Here is a 21,652-nt window from a genome sequence, read left to right on the forward strand (position 1 = left end):
CTAAAGTCACTGTTTTTGAAAACTGATTAGGCTGAGAACATCTCCAGCTAATAAGCATTGGAAAACAAAAAACCCAGTAATGCCGGCATGTTATGGGTTCCCAGGTTTCTTTTTTTAATCGTGTTGGATGCAGTCCATAATAGGTTTGGTACTGTCAATCATAATATATAGATATATCTTCCTAAATTTAAGGCATGAAATAAGATCATCATGAAATAAAAGGCCCAGCTATATATTCATGAATCATGATGTCCGATGAAAATATATACCATGGTAGCGTAGCCTAGCCTTGCAGTTGAAAATATACCATAGTGGTCATTAATTCCTAGCTAGCTAAGCTAACTATGCCCATTTGATACAAACAATTACAGTACAAGCATGTGCCTCCCTCCCTCCCTCCCTCCCTCTATCAACGCATGTCTAATCTAAAACTAAACTAACAAAGCATCTTTCCCTCGGGCCCCTCCCTATGACGAGAATTAAAAAAAGAAACTGCATTAGTCAACGTTATGCATACATTAATACAGTACATGCTTTGATTCAGCAATCTCACCACCGACACCACTATCCCGCCTTCTTCACAAAGTAAAAAGTGTTCCCCGAGTCGTTAGTAGACAAAAATACACAAAAAGACATCTTCAATAGAAATAATAGTCCATTTACATACCCAAAAAAAAAAAAAAAAATTACAAGGAGAAGAATCGAACAATTCGTTAGTACCTTATTAGTATAGATAATATGTATGGCTATAGAAGGAACAAACTCATGAACCCACAACTTATAACACAAAATCTACCTTTACGGACGAATGGAAGTAATAACAGAGCACTGCTCCACATACTAATTATGCCAAAGCTCCAAATTGGGATGAGGTGAGTGGTTTATGTCCTAGGCAGAGGAGTATTGTGAAAAATGAATAGCACCTGTCCAACCAACCTCAGTACTCTTGATTTTCACTCTGATTGATTCATCAAGCACCACCATACCACACAGACAGACAGACTTTTTCGCCGTAAAATGTTCGGTTCAATCAGGAAGGCAGTAGACTGTTGCTTGGTGTAGGTGAGGAAGTCCCTTTCTTGAAAGAGAAGAAATCTACATAACAAGAAAATTTCACAGAACGGAAAAAGAGCGCTCAAACTCCTTGATAGTGGGGGTGATTTTCTTCATAGTGTCGTCATAAACGTATGGGATGTTGTCGAACCAGGTGGTGTTGTCCTTGGCAGTCGTGGGCAAGAGTTGCCTACAGAGCTCTCCGTTGATGGTGATGGAGTTGTGGTAGTGGTAATACCTGATTTTGGACTCTGTCTGGTGCAACGTTCCCCCTATCACATTCTCTGACATGTGCACCCCTGTTGCGTATGCGTTCTTTGCTTGTATGGCATATTTCCTGTCTCGCCAGATATTCGTACGCGAGTCCTTGAACAACAGCTTCTCAAATCCCCATTCCCTGCACAATACAGAAATTATGTGCTTATTTCTCTTCATCCATTCGTTCATGCTATATCCACAACAAAATTAGAAGCATGTTTGCATTGATTAGAAAATAAAACAAAAGCCAAACAGATAAACGGCAAAATAGATAAATTGTGGAAGGACATGAAGTCTCATAATTCAATTGCTACACACGGTATGGTTTCTTTGCTATTGAAATGAAGGGTGAAGGAGCCGTTGTACATATCCTTGATAGAGGCCCCTACTATTTGGGAGTCGATTACTTGTTAAGAGATGGCTCAAATCGATAAATATCAAGGGCTCCAATTAGATTGAAGTTCTTCAATGTTCCTCTTAAAATTTGCACTAGGTTGGTTTGAGTTATGTTGTATGTGGTCTCACTGGCACGCCTTTGTACCTTGATCAAATCTACTCAAAATAAGAGTATGCTCCAATGTGGTAGAGTTATGTATTGAAGTTCAAGCTAACGAAGAAATGCCCAAAACATAAGAGCTTCCATGGGTCTCCTTGTGAGTTAATGATTGTGGAGAAGCGCCATGGAAGCCCCAGAGATATAACAGTGTGTTGGTCACTCTAATAAACCTTGTCCCTTCAAGCATGTAATCTTGAGCACCAGCTCCTCATTGAACCAAGAATAGAGGGTAAAGAAGCTGGAGTTGAAGATAGCATTAGCAACAAAGAGGGCGAATAGGGAGAGGTGAACAAACTAAGATCCCTTTGTTTTCATTGTCTGATTCTCAGCAAGAACATAGAACGGCGGGGTTGTGTTCGTTGGCTTTTTGTAAGTTTAAGAAACAAATTGAAGGACAAAACCGAACGCTTGCTCCGGACGTTATAGAGTACAGATGGGAGGCATCAAGAAATGAAGACATTCCGTCCAAAAAAATCCCCGCAAAAATGGAAAAAACAAAAAAAACAAATGTCAAGTGCATCAATCAAAATGATCACATGAAAGTAAAAGTGTCATGAGTAACAAGCCGCTTGCTTATCTTCACTACTACGATTTATTTGAAGCCGAGAAAGTCAATTGAGTCATTATCAGACAAGGAGGTAGAAAAAAGAGCCAAATTAATCTGAAGCAATACATGCAAGGAATTCATTCATTCACAGGTAGGTAGGTTAATCAGGGCATGCAAAAGAACATATGGGGGAGTAGTAATTAAGGAAGGAAATAGTAAATAGTGTACCTGGTGTAGTCGTTAGTAGAATCATTCAAGCAGAGTACACTGGACATGGCATATTGGTCAATCGTAAACTGAGTATTATTATTCCCAAACTCGTTCAAAACAGATTCCAGAGTATTCCCATCAGGTAAGTAGATATACTCGTCCACATCGAAAAAGAATGTCCAATTGGCAGCGTGTCGGTAACGGTGGAGGCAATCGTTGACTACCAGGAACTGATTGTAATAGTACCCATCGTAATCATCCTGCTCCTTAATGTCCTGAATCGTGACCCTCCCAGCCCTCTCCCACGGCTCCAGCACCGACTTCACCTCCGCCGACACTCCTCCGGCGTCGTGGAACACGAAATGCGATCTCTCCCCGAAAAACCACGCGTGGTACGCCATCCACTCCCTCACCCTCGCCGCGCTCAAATTCCCGTACAAGGACGACCCACAGTACAAATACTCGTACTTGTAGGGCGGCCTGTACTTGGACTCGTCGTACGACCCAGGTGCTTCTTCCAAGGCAATGATCTTCTCGTACCTCTTCTGCGATTCCCCGTAGTAGGCGTAGAGGACCAGCTTCCCTCCGGAGTTGTTCTGGTTTGGGTTAGCATTGAAGGTGCAGTTGACGACTACGACGGTGTAGACACGGCCGTAGCCCCAATCGGGGAGCATCTTGTAGGATTTGGCCCTAGTGGCTGTACCGTTGTTAGAGATCCATTTGCATTTGTACCAGGGGCGGCCGTAGACGTGGATGGGCTTGGAGGCCAGGCCCACGACGGCGAATGTTTGTGGGCCGCCGCGGTAAGCCCCCATTTGGACGAAGAGCGCGGCTGCATTGCCGTAGGCGGAGAAGAGACGCTTGTTTGGGTCGACTTGGGTCTTGGTCTTGGGGGCGGTATGGAGCTTCTTGTTGGTGTTTTGGGCTGCTGCTAAGGAGGTTGTAGTAATTGGGAGGGATGTGGGTAGGGGAGGGGAAGGGGAGGAGCAGGGTCTGGTGGAGGAGGAGAGGATGTTGTCGTAGTAAGGTTGGAGGTTCCAGATGACCATAACAAGGGTGAGGGCAAGCAATGTGGCCACCAAGGGCTTGGTTTCGAAACACAGGGATATCTTGGCGACGTTATTGGCCGCCGCCGGTGGCCCTTCCTTTCTCATTTTCCGGCTTCCGAGAAGTGGGGGAGGGGGGCCACTGGGGAGTATTACAGAGTCCTTTGTTTTACAGTAGATGGAAAGGAAAGGGGGAAATGGGGGAAATGGGGGAGTACTCGGCCGACAGTAGTACCGTGGTCTCAATGAGTGAGCGAGCGCGAGGAGAAAGATGTCTCCAGTAGTTAATCAGAAATGGAGATAGATCTACTGTGATTTACGAAATTGCCACTGCAACTTCCCTTCACTTTCACTTTCACTTTCACTTTCACAGGGTGGTATGGAGTAGTTTTATACAGAGAGATGGGCGAGATTTGGCTGATGGGGTTCTCTCTCTCTCACTTGAAACAAATACTAAGGCGCCATTTCGCGACGCGAAATAAGAATTTATTTTTAAAAAAAATAATTTTAAGCTCAAAAATGATAAATTTATTAAAAATTTAAAAATATGCAATATGAATTTTGTTTTAAAAATCTCAATGAGATCTTTAATACGGTGCAAAAAAATTAAAAAATTATTTTTCATTTGCATTATTTTTTAGTTTGAAAATGTGAAATAATTACTTATTTTTTAAGAAGGTGTTCTGGAACGGGCTATAAGAGCAAGTTTACCAAATGAGACATAAATGTATTTTTAAGCTATTTTATTTAAGGAAAATTCTAAAATCAGCCCAATGGGTTGACAATAATGAGTGTGTGAATGTGTATTAAAGGTATAAAAAGTACACAAAAATACGTATTTTCTTTGTCTTCTAGTGTGCTTATCGTCAGCCCAGTGGGCTGACAATAGCAAGACCGTTTATTTAACAAAAACACAAAAAGTCACTTGCATTAGATGAGCATGAGCTAAAAGAGAAGGTAAAATAGATTTGAAGAAATGGGTAGTTATTAATACCTATGTACTGTTCATGTGTCATTCTTAAACAATTAGTTTCTCTCCTCCTCGTCTCTCTCTCTCTCTCTCCAAAAAAAGAAATAATATTTTAATAAATGATAGGTAAAGTAGAGAGTATTGATATAGTGTTGAAAGAGATATGAATAAGTAAAATAAAAAAAATGCACTGTTTACTAACATTTTTACCTAACAACCAATAAACTTGCACTAAATACTAGCCTCCTTTCTCTTTCTGTTTTGAGAAGCAGGCAGGAGAGAGGAGGTGATGCGTTTACTATTGTCAATGGGCTTGTTATAGTATAGGAGTAGGGGTGTGCACGGGTCGGACGGGTCGGGGTCGGCCCCGAATCCGACCCGACTGGTCGGTTATCGATTTTTTGGTCCCCGAACCGAAGGAGGATGAATAACCGTCCGCATAACCGGTTTTTTTTTTGGGGGGGGGGGGGGGTCGGGTCGGGTTTTTGTCAGGACGGGTAAGAAAAACAGCATCCCGAGCCCCGAACCGAAAACTGATTTTTTTCAAAAAATGGACCCGTGCCCGACCGAACCACATGTTCGGCCCCGCCCGAAACCTTTCGGGTCAGGTTGGGTCCGTCGGAGCTCGGTTTTTTTGCACACCCCTAATAGGAGTATGTTATTAGTGCATTAGAGTAATTGATAATGAGTTGTTATTTGGTGTTCCATAACAATAACAACGTTCATGTCAAAAAATTAAATTAAATTAACAATAACAACGTTCATGTCAAAAAATTAAATTAAATTAACAATAACAACGTGAGGTAAAGTGTCATCCTCAAGTGTGACAGTGTTGCAATAAAACCAAACTGTATTTTTGCTGTTTTCCCTGGCTAACCAGCTGAGGGGGGTGATCTATGTGCCACTTTTCAATTAGTAGTTGTCAACTTAAGGGGCTTCTTAATTTTGTGCGCAAATGCTTCCCTATCAATACCTCAATTTTTTATTACATGTATATATGTAAATTTGATCTGGTCCGGTTTATTCCGGATTGGAACGTGAGAAACTGGACCAAATTGATTTCTTTTAGCTTTACCAAAACTCAAACCTGACCAAATCGTTACTTCTACCAACCAAACCAAATTACCGATTTGGTCTTATTTTGGTTTTCAGTTTACCGATTTTTATTTTCTCCCTTACTTAATTTAACACTAAAGAGAGCAAATACAGTAGTTAGAGAAAATTTCATTATTCCCCTCACATAATGGAGCTTTTATAATGTTGCTTTTATTTTCTTAACAAGAATCGAACAAAACAAATGAAAATTTTAACGTTGAGTTATATCTATATATGTTTTCCCATAGAGTTTAGACTTTCGAGATTTTGTGAAAATTTAGCGAGAATGCATGATCTTTGTTACTACCAACTACTGGTCTACAAGCATCCTTTAGAAAGGGGTCCCATTTTTGACAAACTTATTAGATATCATATGTCTTGGTATTGACTTTATATTGAGATTCTGAAAGTGGTAAAAAAATTATTTTTTAGTTTAAATGGTGAAACATAGGATAAAACTATTTGGATCCTATGTTTCATTAGTTGAAGCTAATTACTACTTATTTAATAAGGAAGGTAGAAGCGACCTAAAGCTACCACTCCCTTGTTTAAGTTAGCCAAAATTCTATAACTACACGCATTTACAAACAAAATACTTTGTATTGTGTATTGTTTGTATAACTGCATGTAGTTGCAGAAGAATTTTTATATACGGTCACTGGGAGCTCTATATAGTAGGCAAGATGGTCACATAACCACCTAAAAAAAATTCATAGAATACATGAAAAAATCGTACTATTGTAGGTTAGTTCATCATTTGAATACCATGCCCAAATATGAATTAAAACCCAATTCAAATTAAATGAACACTCATCCAAAATATTAGCTCCCAAATCAATACATATAAACACTCAGCCTTATATTATGAACACACATCAATTCAAATAATTCATAATCAAACACCTAATACAAACACATGGTCGATGTTCTCGGCGAGCTTCAAAAAAAGAAACACTCTGATCGTTCTTGTGGTCCAGAAAAGTCCCACAAATGATCCAAGCTAGACCGGATTGGATGGAAGTAACAGGACGGAATCTGAGCCCTAGTAAAGGTACTCCAATGGCGATGGTGGTGGGGTAGTGTAGCGATGACGTAATGATTGCAGCCCATAATGGGGCCCGTTACATTAACAGTGGGCATGAGAGAGAGAGAGAGAGAGAGAGAGAGAATTATTGGTTGCTATGGGAGCATGGACTACGTGGCTGTCTAAAATGCCTCATGAGCCCATCACCACCAACCGGCTACCCTCCCTCCCTCCCTCGGCATCGTGACGACCAAGTTATTGTTTGTTTTTTGCTCGGAGCATTTGGCCCGTTCCAAAAACCTTCTAAAAAAATAAGCAGCTTATTTCACATTTTTAAATTCAAAAATAATATAAATGAAAAATAAAATTTCAATTTTTTTTGCATCGTATAAAAGATTTCAATGAGATCTTTCAAATAAGATCCATAGTGCATATTTTTAGATTTCAATAAACCTCTCATTTTTTAGCTTGAAATTGCCTTATTAAAAAATAAAGGTTTTTTTTGAGTTCTGGAACGGGGTAGTTATTTTGTCGCTACTTTTAAGTAGTACTACTGTAGAACAATGGATTAATTGCATTTCCTGGATATATGATCAAGTGATATGAGATTGTCAAGGCCGCATACATATATAGTTTGTTTGTTCGTTTGATTTATGGGGAAAACAAAAACAAAAACTTTCACTTGTACGTATTAGTAATTATTAAGTCAAACAAAGTGAATCTTACAAAGCTGCTTTAAACCAAACAAGGTTAAGGTGCTTAAATTTAAAAAAAAAAAAAAAAAACAAGGTTAAGGTGCTCGAGCAGATATAAGCGGCTCTTAAATTAAGGGGCCGACTATTCACAGTTCCGTATTTTTTCTCTTAGCTCACTACATTTAGGTAAATAGTTGTTGAAAATCATACATAACATTTCAGTAAATAGTTGTTGAAAACAATATTATATTTCGGTAACTACATGTCGAAAATATATTTAACTTTTGGTAAACAACTGCCGAACATACATTTTCAGTAAATAGCTGTTGAAAAAAATATTATATTTCGGTAATTGTATGCTGAAAATATATCTCAATTTCGGTAACTAACTGTCGAGTATAATTGAAAATTTTAAACAGGTTAAAAGAGAAAATACGGGGCTGCGAATAGTCGCCCCCAAATTAAATACTCCACTAGTTGCCTTCACCAGTCATAACTCATAAGACGCGATAGAATGACATTTTTAAATTAAAACTTCAATGAACGGTTTGGTGTGTTGGTTCCCCTAGTACGCAAATCAAATTCCTCCATGTTTCTGCTACTCAGTTTTGTTTTTTTCCCAAACGGAATATTAATGTCTGTTTTTTTTAATTTTTATATCAGTCCCCCTAAGAGTGATGAGATCATGAGATGACTGACTGATTCAATCAGTCTATAAACAATTGAGGCCAGACTTATTAAGGTATGAGTTGGTTGTTCCGGTTTTACAATATTGAGATATTGCAATTAATACGGCTAGTAACATTGTCTTAAGTTTTGTTTTAAGTTATGGTACAACTGCGCGCGTTTACACGAATACATTATGATGGTTGTACAATGCCTATGTGCTTTCAACTCTTTTGTGGTCAGACCACACAAGAGTTTGCCTCTCTTTAAATAAATTAAGTTTACACTAGCTAGTAGATGCTAACATTAGTTTTGAGACATTAGTCACCCTAAATTATTAAAATAACATTAATTACTGCACCATAAGAACATATACATAAATAATATAAATTAATTGCGTCTAAATTTAATACTAACTATCATGCATTTAATCATTTTTTCTCTTTTTTGCTCGGCTATCATGCATTTAATTATCGGTGTGCAAATTACACCAATTGTCCTATCTGTTTCACCTGTGCGCAATTTTGTACCTCTAAATTTTGTTTGCAATGACTATGACCTTTTATTTTGCCCTTTTCATGGACCCTCTAAATTTTGTTTGCAAATAGAGGGAGGATTTTAAAGTGAAAGGCCGAGGTAGGTACATTGCTGTGATGGGGGACAAGGGAGGAGGAGGAGGAGGAGGAGCAGGGCATTTGAGGATGGTGGCACAGAGGATGGGCTTTGCTGTTGAATGGTTGAGAATGGTGTTTTGGGATGGGATAAACGTTTTACATAATTAGTTTCATTGGTGTCTAGCTGGGAGGGGACAGGGTTGGTGGTATGTGGTGGTGGTGGCATACGGAGTTTTGCTATGTTTTAACTAAGCCCCTACTCGTAGACGTTAAGATTAGTCCCCGGCCAAGATTAATCGAGATGCGTGTAAACTAGTCCATACACTTGAGTTATCCAAAAAAAAATTGTGGTAGTGGTGGTATATGGATACTGATGATTTTGCACTTTCACAAATTAAATCAATCATGTGCCACTCATAGCCCATCCTCATTTAGTTCACAAGCATTTTTATCAAATGCACGTATTAGCGACCACAATCAGAATAAAATTCTATAAGTTTTGGTATCGACATTTTTCACACAGCATTTTTACATGCACTGAAATGCGTTTCACATATTCCTAGCAAGCACTTCTCTGTATAGTAATGGCAGCAACATATATCATCATTAGCCAGATTTCATTGCACTTTAATTAATGGTGGATTAAATGACTTGAACCAATGCTATTTTAGACATAAAAACTCCCCAGTACTGAGTAGTAATCCTCGCGTGTTATTAGCTAATTTAGACATCCGACTTTCCCAAATTTTCAGTTCGCTCCAGGTATGCGTGAATAAGAAAAACAGGAAGGAGGTTCCAGACATGGTACTTCTTTGGGTCAAAATAGAGCATATGTATTTAATTACAGAGAAAACGACGAACTGCCCAAAAGTGCCTGAAAGGGGCCGGGTGCATGTATCATGTGTGTATGATTTGCTCAAAAATGAGATGCTATTGTAAACTTTGTGTAGTAGAGTATGCTGCAGATATCTAACTGGTGTTTGAAGGTGATAGTTTAATTGTAAAGGGCTGAGAGATGTGTCCATCAAATCTCTATTCTCATCTTTTTCAGTGTGTTTTTCTTGACTTATGGTGGTTATGGGTTGAAATGGAGAAACAAAGGGGAATCACTTACAAGACACAAACTAGTAATTGGGCATCAGTGACCCTGCAGCCATTCAAAAGATTGATAAAGAAAATCCATCCAATCTTTTGTTTATTAATTCCTTTACAACTCATACCACAGGAAATACGTTGCTTTAGTATGCACATACACCCCTTTCAGAAAAAAAGAAAAAGGCAGCAACAATTTCTTCATTTCTACTTTTAAAACGAATAAGAACCCTCTGAAAAGGTTGTGGAATGTGGATACATGTCGTACTCACTCAGGATTGCGGGAAGCAATTGCCCAATTATCAAAGCAAAAGTGGAAAACCTTGACTTTGCAGCAGTTAAATAGTGCTTATTTCTTGACTGTGCTCCAACTTCCGATCGATCTCTATTCCGTTTTGCCCTTTCTGTCAAGATTCCATATATGTCTGGGCCCTGAATTTATTCGGTTGTTTGCTTGTAGAGCAGCACAAACCATATCAATTGGACTTTTTAAGCACAAAGATCCTCTCCTCAGTTCTCACCTAATGATGGTTTCTCATTTTAGGATCAAAATAACAACCAACCTGACTGCACAACGGTTTTCTTAAAAGGGTCAAATCTTTTTCTTTTTTTTTTCCCCCCTTTTCAAAAGGTCCAAATCTACACCACCTGGGAAGGGCCTTGGATTAGTGAATGGTTTATTGAATCACATACCTCAACCATGCGATGGGATTCAGTTTCAGCCAGCTGCATAATGTAGCATACAAAAACCTAATTTCGACAACATATGATGTACATTAATTGATGGTAGGAGATCCTCTATTCCAAAAACATGCCATTTCTTATTCCTCAATGCATTCACAGTCACCTAGTCTTATGCCTTCGCAGTCACACAATTGTGCCTCAAAATTTTTGTGTTTGAGATTGCATTAATTAATAAAAACTTTCGAGGACAAAGGATCCTTGGCCTCTGTAAACAATCATATAAAAAGAGAGACACCCTTGAACCTATTTCTTTTTTCAGAATCTTCTACAGAATTATTTTGTTGTTTCGGTTAACTTTCGTAAACAGGAAAAGCAGAAGAGCATAATACTCCGTAAGCACTGGCAATCAACTGGGAGTTTCTTACTGGCATCCTCTTTCTCCATGGGCTTCAAACAGTGACAACTTTTCCAGCATAAATAATATTCCCCCCATTAGCAATTCCCACCACCAATTCAGACTCCAGAAAAATTGAGGTTGGGTTCTAGGCTTTTTCTTTCTTGCTCTTGGATTTTGGAGAAAAAGAGGGTAGCACCAGAGCCAATTATGATGAGCACAAATTCCTTGAGCAAATCTGGAACATTTCTCCTCAAAAAGTATCCTTCAATGGAACTACTCGAAACCTCTGCTCAACCCACAACAAACATCCCAAAAAAGACCTTTTCGTTCGAATTCCCGACCTCCCCTGAACCTAGTTACCAAGAAGAAATAGTTCATATCAGTCACCAGCAGCATCCCCTAGCAAAAATGACACTCCCTGATCTCTTTACTTGCACAGGCTGCAAGGAGTACGGTGCAGGCAAGAGGTTTGCGTGCCAACAATGTGATTTTCAGCTACATGAATTTTGCGCCTTGTCTCCTCCATCTCTCAACACTCACCCCCTCCATGGCCAACACCAACTCCTCTTCCGCTCCAAATCCAAATCAGGTAACTCAAAAGTACTACGTACTGCTTCCTCCTCATATTCTTTACTTATATGTTTTGCATATGAGAAGTTTCTATGATTCGGTTTTTCCCTCCATCTATTTGAAAGTAGAAAATTCTTTAGTTTTTTGCATCGAATGATTTTGCACAAAATAGTCGTTTTCTTTATGTTTTCACGCCAAATAGTTTCCAAGACCAATTCATAAGTGACATGCTTCAGCATTGCGTCAACCTGAATCTGTATCAGCCTTTGCATTCAGTTTGACCCAACGCCAAATCTATCAAGAGAATAGGTTGAAAAATCAAAGATGTCAAATGCACTAGTCACAAACTACGAAATTTCAGATACCAAAACTGAATTACGAGCTTTTTGAATGTAAATCGTTCTTGGCCCTATAACACAATATACTTCTCCTTACAAATGTTTTACATACTCCTTGTTCAACGAAACAGCATAACCAAGAAAAACATCTTTCAGAAAAATATTTGACGTCGAAACGTAGTCTGTATTACTGTTAGCAGCTAAAAGATAACCTGGTTAATTAGATGCTACTGTTTTGTATTTTCAATTGTTAAAAGGTGGAATTGGTTGGCCAAGCTGTGATGTTTGTGGGAAGGCAACAAAGGGATTTACATTCCGGTGCAGCGCCTGTAGCTTCCAGATGCATCCATGTTGTGCAATGCTTTCTACTCAAGTCAACTTTTCAATCCATCCACACTCCTTGAAGCTCCTACCGGCTATGACTGCTTCAAGTGGGGAGTCTGGTTTTGTCTGCGGTGAGTGCAAGAGGAAGAGGTCAGGTAGAGTGTACGGTTGCACGGTTTGCTGCGATTACCATCTCCATGCAGTTTGTGCAAAGGACATGATTAACGGGCTACAAGCCAACGGAATAAAGGGCCCAGTGAAGCCCAGCATGCTTGGAGCTGCAGCACGTGTGGCGTCTCTTGTCATCGTAGAATTTATTGGTGGCCTTATCGATGGGATTGGGGAAGGTGTTGGACAAGCAATCGTTCAGAATATAAGAGGAAGGTGCGTTGGTAGTAATAGAAGAAGAAGAGAAACACCAACAATAGATCAGGGATGAATAAATACTCGTAGCTCTAATAGTAACCTGTTCTTAATTCATTACGCTTGTAGTATGTGTCCTCAAAATAAAAATTCGGAGTGTTTGAAGCAGAACAACTATGTTCTCACTCTTGTATTGAATAATTTTGTGTAGATGAAGAGGTTTCTTGGCTACATCGGGGAGAAGATGGAGGTTGGTTGATATTGAGGGTGGCATGCCAAATTGTGACGTGTATCTGCTTATAAACATGTATTGTTATGTGTATTGGAAGTATGGTTGTCTGTGCTTGTACATAGGAGTATATGTTTATGGTAGAAGCAGTTTAATTGGATAAGGCAGGGGCGTTCTTTTTTTTATTCAATTACCTAATTAGTACTTGTCAAGATTACGAAAAAAAAGGTTAGAAAACAAAATAAAGAAGAAGAAAAACAGTTTGCTGGCTTGGCTGCATCAACTTAGCACCTCTGCCTTGGAATCAATCCTCGAAAAATAAGGTAAAATGAATTAGTTAATCAACTACTACAGTACATGGGAACTGGAAGACTTATGTGAAGCGAACTGTCAAAAGTATTGCTACTATGAGCAATCAATCAGAATATGGAGTAGATTATTCTCCAAACACGCATCAATCTCAAGTTTCCAATCAGATGGTCACACACAATAATAATGAAAAAATGACAAAAACCCGTCCGCATATTCGGCATAAAATTCAGAGATGGTGTGCTACTTACCCATCTTAAACTCATTGGTAATCTTCTCGATCCTCTCACCCCTCCCCCACATCAGACACCAGAGCCAAACAGGCTCTGATGAGTTCCTTACACTTTCTTGTGTTCTTCCCTCACGGGACCATAATCCATTAGATAAGATGACCGTTTCGGATGAGAAACACGTTTTAAGAAAGCAGCACTATCAACATCTGACGGCAATTCTTTTGCTCTAAAGGCGAAATCAAATTCTCCCTCTCATCTAATTGAAGTCCTTGCAATTTCTGTTCAGAGGAGATTTCCATCCGAGTAGCTTAGCAAACAAAGGCCCTAGCAAACACAAGATGGAGTAAAATACCCTTTTCCCTACGCCCTTGCCTATTGGTATTCTGTTTGTGGTGGCGAACGTAGATCCAAATAATTAGGCCCCGGGGTCATGCTTGATTTGTAATTCAATCTCATGCCTACTCCGGCCAATCAAATAGACCTGGAAGTACCGACACCACACACTCACGGTTCCATTTTTGAAACGAAAATGGATCGACTTTACAGTACCCATGGCGGTTGTTATACAATTGCATATGACACAGCGTTTGAGAGGAATTCAGTAATTTCAACATTTTATGCTAGTTACTCAAAATGAAGGACTCCATATATGTTAGTATGTTACTACTATTTTCACTGTCCACCTAATAAATATCATAGTTACTCAACGATCCTATTTGGATTGACTTTACAGTACCGATGATATCAATCCCGATAGAATCTTTCTCTACACTATGGTATCCCCCGAAATCAAGGAGGAAAATAACCACCACCAAAACTAACTAAATTAGACACGGTCGCATTTGAGGAGTTGGATTGTTTACTCTCTCTGCGTTTCTGCTGCTCTCCTAATTCAGGGCCTTCGATGTTTCACTTTCTTCAGCCTTCATTTCCATCACTTCTTCTCATCCTGTATGCTACAATTAACAGTGTTTTCCCAACATTGAGTTCACTATGTCCTAGAGAAACAATCTCCTGTCCACAGTAAGTGTATGAAGGAAAGGCCAAATGCAAAATGATCCCCAATTTCAGGTTTGGGAAGATACAAGTATAGAGCAACAGGATCACAAGCTGCCCTTGTCTTCCACCACTGCGCCCTTTCTAGATCCACCATTAGAAGTACATCCCACTCTAGTAATACCCCAAGTTCACTACCTCCTCAGGCATCTGGCAACTGAACTCATCCAAATTTAATCTTCTACTCCCCCTTTCCTCTTTCTCCGAAGTAGGCATAGAGTTATTGTTTTACCTTCCAACTAAATTGGGTTATGTTCCTCTTTTCTTTACTCAGAAGTAGGCATATAGTTATTGTTTTACCTTCCAACTAACTTGTGCCATAATTCAAATTCTCCCACCTGAAGGGCTCACATAAATGAGTTTCCGGGTGGCCTCGCAAAATCAAGCAGACACAAACACAGACAGCAGCAATAGCAAGCATTGAATGTATGTACGGGCGGTGAAGGAAGCCTTGTGAACCGGGCATCCTCTTGTTATATCTTGAAGCCACTACTGCACACTTGGAACAAGATTTTTGCCCTTTCTTGAATTGGGACCTATGATGTTGGTCCTGACTCACTCCCAGCGATTGTATCTCATTTCCGATAGATATAGAGACTTGACCATTTTTCTTGTCAGCAAGCTTTCGAGCAATCATCCTGTTATAAGAGTGGTTGTTTCTCATCGAGGCATATGCATACGGAGATAGCCCATTTGAGTCCAGGAGGGAGTTCCAACAGTTCAACCCAATCTGCATTGGAGGGAAGGGAGGAATATCAACGGTGTACTGAAAACACAAAAATCGAAAACTTGCCTGAAAAACATAAGAAAGAAAACCGCCAAGTCAAAGCCAAATTAAGATCAAATCCTTGACCTTTTTCTCTTTTTTTTTCCTTTCGTTTCCTTTTTTTCTTTATTTGCCAGAAAAGACCCGTCATAACAACTGTACTTTTGGTAAAATGAAGCTTCCTAAAGTAATAAGAAACTCAAAGTACTTTGTTGGAATCTTCCAAGAAATTGAAACCTGGAGAGGGAATTCAAACAAAAAACCCTAGAGAAGGAATTCAAGAGTATCAGAGAAAACCAAAATACCTCCTGTGGGTCACTTGTCAAAGCATCAATCAAATCATCCGAGCCAGATGTACAGGCAGCAAGATGTAGAGGTGTAACACCACCAGGTCCAAGAAGATTTGGTGGGAAAATGTACTTGGAAGTATCATTACTGCTGTGTACATAATAATGAATGAGCAGGTCAACCATGTTCCTACACCTCCTTTTCACTGCCCTGTTCAAGAGGTGAATCTCCGACAGCATCTCCAAAGACTCCCTTGGTTGCTCACCTCTATGCATATCCCTTTCTAGTAGTATGTCCAGGAGGGTTTTCACCAAGGCACAACAGTCCCTTTCAACAGAGAATATGAACAAAAACTGGAACCGAGCAAGTGTATAATCCGGATTATCAATCATCAAAGAGTTTCTCTTCCTTTGGAATAGCCATCCAAGCTCATTTAAGAAGTGCAGCACTTCTACCTTTGATGGGGGCTGCCCAACGTCATGAATCTGGTCCTCCAAAATAGTATCACGTACTTCTGCACCTTCACCAAATTCAGGCTCCAGGAGTCTCAGTTCTTGGCAGATGGCAGCATCAGCTATTATCACAGGAAAACTGGTGCCTTTGAAACCATTCTCAACCTGCTCATATCATTACCAGTTGTTAAAACACCCAGGGACTTAATAAGACTTACAAATACTCGCTGAATGCTAAATTGATCAGCTGATTCCAGAAGTGCTACCTCAATGAAACAGCGACCAAGTACACCAGAAGCCACCCCATGAATTTTAAAACTGATCGAGCTCATCTCATTGTGTGCTGTTTCCTGACTGGTTGATCCAAGAACTTCCGTTGATAGGTAACCTCCCATACATGTACAGTGAATCCTACACAATAATCGAAATTATAAGTCTGAAACAAATGGGCAAAAGAAACTGGAACAGCTATGCTTGCGGAAGAACGGTCTACTTACTTGGTGCCAGGAGAAGTCAGATTCCGCCCTCTCAAAACAAGTGAGGTCTCTTCCCCACCCACAACTGCCAAAGGGGACACTGAAACTAGCTTGGGGGATCGCCGTGCTCTCCAAGATTTGCATAGACGAATCTCTCCTGAAGGTTCATAACTTGGGTCAGGCAAGTTCTAACCACAAGGTCATAAAAAACAGAACTTTCTACTACAATAATGACGTACTTCAGCAAATAACTATTTTTCCCCACTTTTTAGTTTTATCTGGATAATAATCATAATAAGCTGATACTAACCATCTTTATGAGAAGCTAACTGCCTGCCTGTATGAACTAAAAACCTTCCATTTCTCCACAAGTCACTATCAGAATCCCAAACCAAAGAACTGACATGCTGAAGAAGATTTGATTCCAGCTGCAAAAACCACACACACCCTGCAAATGGTAAGTGAAAAGCCACACGAGAAAACTAAGCTATATAAGAGAAGGATGTTCACTGACTTGCTCCCAAGCAGACAATGGCATTGAAATGTAAATGGATAAAACTACACAACCAGGCCTGATGTAACTCTCCATGTCTGACGGACTGTGAGAGAGCCAATTATAGATCTAAGAAGAGAGGCAACAACAGTATTAGGATATCTTATCAACAACAGTAAGAACGCTAAAGACTCGAGGCATAACCACAAACCATCACCTGTGTTCGCAACGTTTCTGGTAATTGACTTGGATTCTTACCGAACAATTTGAAAATCATCCTCCCAGTGCGATCCTAAAGATATATTATGAACCATGAGACAGGCAAAACAAATCAAACCACAAGTGTAAAATGGCAACCAAAGTCCACATAATCAGGCCACTCAAATGGTAAAAGCCCCGAACTACCTGAGCATCAGAATTGGAACTTGAAGGCGAATGATCAGACCCAGAAGAGGATGTGTATCCAGCTTGGTATGGATAGCTTTGGAATGAACTGTGGTCAAGACTTCTGTTTGATCGTCCAAAAAGCTCAAGGGATGTTTCACAATCACGAGCCTTGCTGGTTTCAGCATTTGCAATTTCTCCGCTTTTTGAGATCCCTTGTGGGTCAGTTGCTCTCGTGGTCTGCATTGGAAACAGTTTCTGCACAGCAGATGGAGATGATGACGGTGAAGCCTCTTCAATGGGATTACTGCTGTCCGAAGAGAAGTATTTTCTGGCAGTTGCGAGATTTGGTGGGCCATCATCTTCTGGTGAGGAACTGAAGAGCTGCAAAGGTAAAGTTGCTCCGGTTACTTGAACTTGGCAATCTGAATCTTCAACGGGGGACTGGTAACTTGAACTACTTCTCTCCCCTCCAACTGAAGGGAACTCAAGAGCTGCTCTATTTTTCATACTAAGACTCAATGCTTGGTCCATAGTTTTATTTGCATCAACAACTTGGCTGCTGCTTGGAGATGAAACCTGAATGGCCTTAGAACTAGGGGCAGCCAGAGTGGCTGACAGAACAGCAAGTAAGTCTTTTGTGGATGAAGAAGAGATGGTGCGGTTCAATCTGCTCTGGTTATCTAAAGAGGCTTGTTCTGGAACTGTTTTACTTGAACTTGCTGATGTCGGCAACTTTGCTTCCAAATCTAATGGCGAAGGTAACGTATTTATCTTACTGAGAATATGAATGAGATGATCTTTGTTAGGTAGCAACGAGCAATTAGTGCTTTTGACGTCTTTGTTCCCTGTGTACAAAACCGCAAATATAGATATCATACAAGAGAAAGAGAGAGAGACATGGAAAACAATTCGATTATCCAACTTTTTTACCTTGTGCACGAGCTAAAACTGTTAGCAAATTGACGATGTCCAAATCCCCATTCCCATTATTATCATTGTTTCCAGAGAGTGATATCCGCGAGGAAACATCCTCTGTCTGAGTTTTCCTCCTTCTGCGGTTGTGCCCAGCAAGTCTACGCCTACAACTTCGCTTTCCCTCGTCAAATTCTGAAAGAGGATGAAACCTGTGAAAAAGACCACAACAACACATCAATGATACTGGTTGTAGCGGTCAAAGAAATAGCAGTAGACAATGACGGACAAAGTTTTGCCATAACAGTCAACAAATAGATAAAACGTGCGGGGAAAAGAATGGAAGAGTTATGCATTTCAATTCCTCTAAACAAACTTAACTTTAGACTAGAACAAAGAAAGAATCTTCCTATAACCCAACTCATGAATCATCTACCACATGAGATAACTGAAAATTGAGGAAAATTGCAGAATCAAGTTAGCCAACCTGCTGCACTGTTGGCAGAACCTTTGCATCTGCTTTCCTACTAAGGCATGAGTTGACTTACTATGAACCTCACACACTTTATGTCGCCGGTGATAGTCTTTAGCATTTGACAAATCTTCCCTGCAGTTATCTACCTGACACATGGGATAGCTGCCGCCACCGGGAGATCCAGACCGGACTCTCTTATTGGGCTTTGACACGGGCTCCTCGATTGAATTCAAGCCACCCCCTAGGTTCAACCGTAGGCTTTCATCGTCTCCATCCACAGAGTTGTTATTTGTAGGAAGCCCACTACCTTCCCCATCACTTGTTCTCTGCTGCTTGGACTGGATCGATCTTTCCGCACCAGTACACGAAACATCCAATTCCAAGGGTTTGGCAACAAACCTGACGCTGTCCCAATCCCATCCATTGGGATTCCAGTTAGACCCAGCGGGTAACCGTGATTGCTGCTGCTGCTGAAAATTCGGAGGCTGAAACGGTAGACTACGCTTCTTTGTCATGGAATGCCCATCACAGAATCGACCCCCGAGAGTTTGGTGCATAAAAATTGGAGGAGCTACTTGCGCACCCACCTCTTCCATCTCTTTTAAAGTCTTGAACCCACAACCCTATACTCTGAGAGGGAATAAATTGAACTTGTTATGATCAAATTCAGTGTTCAACATGAATAGACTCCTTGATTCAAAAAAGTTACGTAAAAAAACAATAAAAATTCAAATATGATTGGTTCAAACACTAACGTCCTGCAACATCAGTACAAAATCAAATATAGCAAGAGAGGTAGCGAAAAACAGAGACAAAAAAAAAAAATTTACAAATAGCTTTCTAGAGAAAATCAATTGACAACCGGATTAAAGAGAGAGAGAGAGAGAGAGAGAGAGAGAGAGAGAGAGAGAGAGTTCTTTGAGTTGTCCTAGCCTCTTGAAGTTAGGATTGCTTTTGGTGAAAGACGAGGAGATGAGAGGATTATGCCGACACGAGGCAAAAGCTCCGATTACTTATTTCAAACGGAAAGAATTCCAAATGCCCTAAACTGTATGGAAGACTGTTGAACGTAAATACAGGAAAATAACGGAAAAGAGCCAGCCAGTACCTATCACGTTTATCCACAGCCTATACGAGAAACCGCCTCAGCTCAAATCTCGTTCTTCAGCCAGAAGAAGAGAATATCAACCCTTTCGAAAAGAGGAAAGATTCAAAGAAAACCCCTCTCTAGAGTTTGGTGTGTGTAGTGAGATTACTGGGTCCTGATCTGGCCCGTAAAAGGAGCTACTGCATCGGATGGATATCAGGGCTTGCCGAGATCTGCAACCAGATGAAATTTCAACCGGAAAATTGGACAAAAAGAGAGAAAATACCAGATCTGAGAGGATGTTTGGTGCGGTGAAGAAAGAAAGGGAGCAAGTCTCTTTGCAACTCAACTATCTTTTTTACTTTTTCTTCTCTCTTCCAATAAACAAACAGGAGTAGTACTACTACTACTTTTCCTTTTTTTGTTTATTTTCCTCTTCCCTTGAGACTTGAGAGGCAGAAACAGTAAATTCAACCCAGATTTGGGCTTCCGGCCGCCCACACGGACCCCACGAACAATCCACGACTTTTCCGAGTTTACACTGCGTTTTTCCTGCCTTTTCTCTCTCATCCACAGTACTCCTCCAAACCAAAAGGAAGACTCTCAATAAAAATAAAAATAAAAAGGTTTGGGAAAATGGGTAATCAAATTGGAATTTAAAAAAAGAAAAAGAAAACGAAAGGTACATGTATTTGGTACCGTCAACCGTTACCTGGAGTTGTACGAACTCATTCTTTTCCAGTTGTTTCTTATCATTATGTACGTCTCTTTCTTTAGCATAAAACAATACTCCAATAAACGAATAAAATTATTAGTACGTACAAATTCGTTTATAGGTCCCGTTTTAGAATACTTTTTTAAAAAATAAATATTTATTTTATATTTTTAAATTTAAAAATAATGTAAATAAAAAATAATTTTTTGATTTTTTTTTGCATCGTATCAAATATCTTAACAAGATCTAACAAATAAAATCTATATTGATAAAAAAATTATTTACTTAAGCGCATAATTTTAAACTTAAAATTACTTTCTTAGAAAATAAGTATTTTATTTCTCTTCCCGAAAAGGACATTAGTATTTCCGTGGAGTATTTCTCGATTCCTTCCAGTAGGAGTAACATGTTGACACGAGTGGGACGACTTGGCTAATGTTTCTTCCCACGTCCTCGTCAATATTTTCGGGAAAATTTCAAAATGGCACCTGAATTTTCATTCCAATGTCATCGAAACACTTAGACTTCATTTTATTTCAATTAAACACCTGGACTTACAAAATTCTCAAAATGAGGCACCTACCATTAGCCTTCATCCATTCCGTCAACAAAATTGCTGATGTGGCATACATCACTCGTTAACTGGTCCCACTTTACATGTTATGAAGTAAAAGATATGCACACAATCAAAACTCCACCATTTCACTGCGCTAGATCCATTGTCGCTTCTACTTCTTGAACCCTCCTAATTTCCTCTGCTTTCCAATCAACAAAATCCACAATTTCTGCCAAATTTGGTTGGATTTTTTCAACAATCATTGATTCTAAAACTAAATCTTTGGATTCAGGCTTGACCTCAAATGTGGGTCCCTCATCTGTTTCTCGCTCCTCCCCAACCTCTCAACTCCATTGCCATTTCTATTTTTTGATCCTCTTTGACCTTCTCAGCTATGGCCATCCTCTATTTCTCGCTCCTCGTCATCTCTAACTTTGACTTTTTCGCACCATCCGAATCGGAAAAACTCGACCAATTTGTTGAAACCGGAGCAAAACGATTTGGGTTTGATTTGTTTAAGGAAATGGGGGCAAAACAGACTTTATAGCAAAATAAATTGGTTTTGACCCATAGATAGGGGCGGCGGCGCAATTTGGAGGAAATGGGTCGGTGGGCTCCAACTTGGTCGATGCTAGTGACTTCAGGAGAGGACGGTTCGTGGGTCTCAATTGCAGGTGTTCTTGCAGATGAACATTGGGCTGGAACGCGATTTGCCT

General features: G+C 39.9%; 3 protein-coding genes across 4 annotated transcripts; 1 reads left to right on the forward strand and 2 right to left on the reverse strand.

The window, feature by feature from the left end:
* Positions 1–621: 621 nt before the first annotated feature.
* Positions 622–3,966, reverse strand: LOC131330768 (galactan beta-1,4-galactosyltransferase GALS1). Its single transcript, XM_058364489.1, has 2 exons — positions 2,643–3,966; positions 622–1,450 (listed from the first exon to the last, which is right to left on the reverse strand). The coding sequence occupies exons 1-2, from the start codon at positions 3,776–3,778 to the stop codon at positions 1,114–1,116; spliced, it is 1,473 nt and encodes a 490-aa protein (XP_058220472.1). The 5' UTR covers positions 3,779–3,966; the 3' UTR covers positions 622–1,113.
* Positions 3,967–10,639: 6,673 nt separating this feature from the next.
* Positions 10,640–12,851, forward strand: LOC131330770 (protein VACUOLELESS GAMETOPHYTES). The gene is made up of 2 exons (XM_058364492.1): positions 10,640–11,496; positions 12,073–12,851. The coding sequence occupies exons 1-2, from the start codon at positions 11,115–11,117 to the stop codon at positions 12,576–12,578; spliced, it is 888 nt and encodes a 295-aa protein (XP_058220475.1). The 5' UTR covers positions 10,640–11,114; the 3' UTR covers positions 12,579–12,851.
* Positions 12,852–13,859: 1,008 nt separating this feature from the next.
* LOC131330769 (squamosa promoter-binding-like protein 14) lies at positions 13,860–20,254 on the reverse strand. Of its 2 annotated transcripts, none has more exons than XM_058364490.1 (11): positions 19,687–20,254; positions 18,591–19,201; positions 18,122–18,315; positions 17,210–18,036; positions 17,022–17,096; positions 16,826–16,933; positions 16,622–16,739; positions 16,333–16,468; positions 16,102–16,246; positions 15,401–16,000; positions 13,860–15,059 (listed from the first exon to the last, which is right to left on the reverse strand). In XM_058364490.1, exons 2-11 carry the CDS (start codon positions 19,172–19,174, stop codon positions 14,637–14,639), a joined length of 3,210 nt encoding a protein of 1,069 aa, XP_058220473.1. In that variant the 5' UTR covers positions 19,175–19,201; positions 19,687–20,254; the 3' UTR covers positions 13,860–14,636. The 2 variants fall into 2 exon arrangements, with proteins under 2 accessions (XP_058220473.1, XP_058220474.1); XM_058364491.1 differs by having other exon boundaries at positions 18,591–19,206.
* Between the last annotated feature and the right edge of the window lie 1,398 nt (positions 20,255–21,652).

The sequence above is a fragment of the Rhododendron vialii genome, chromosome 6a, assembly GCF_030253575.1.
Source record: "Rhododendron vialii isolate Sample 1 chromosome 6a, ASM3025357v1".
Lineage (NCBI taxonomy): Eukaryota > Viridiplantae > Streptophyta > Magnoliopsida > Ericales > Ericaceae > Rhododendron > Rhododendron vialii.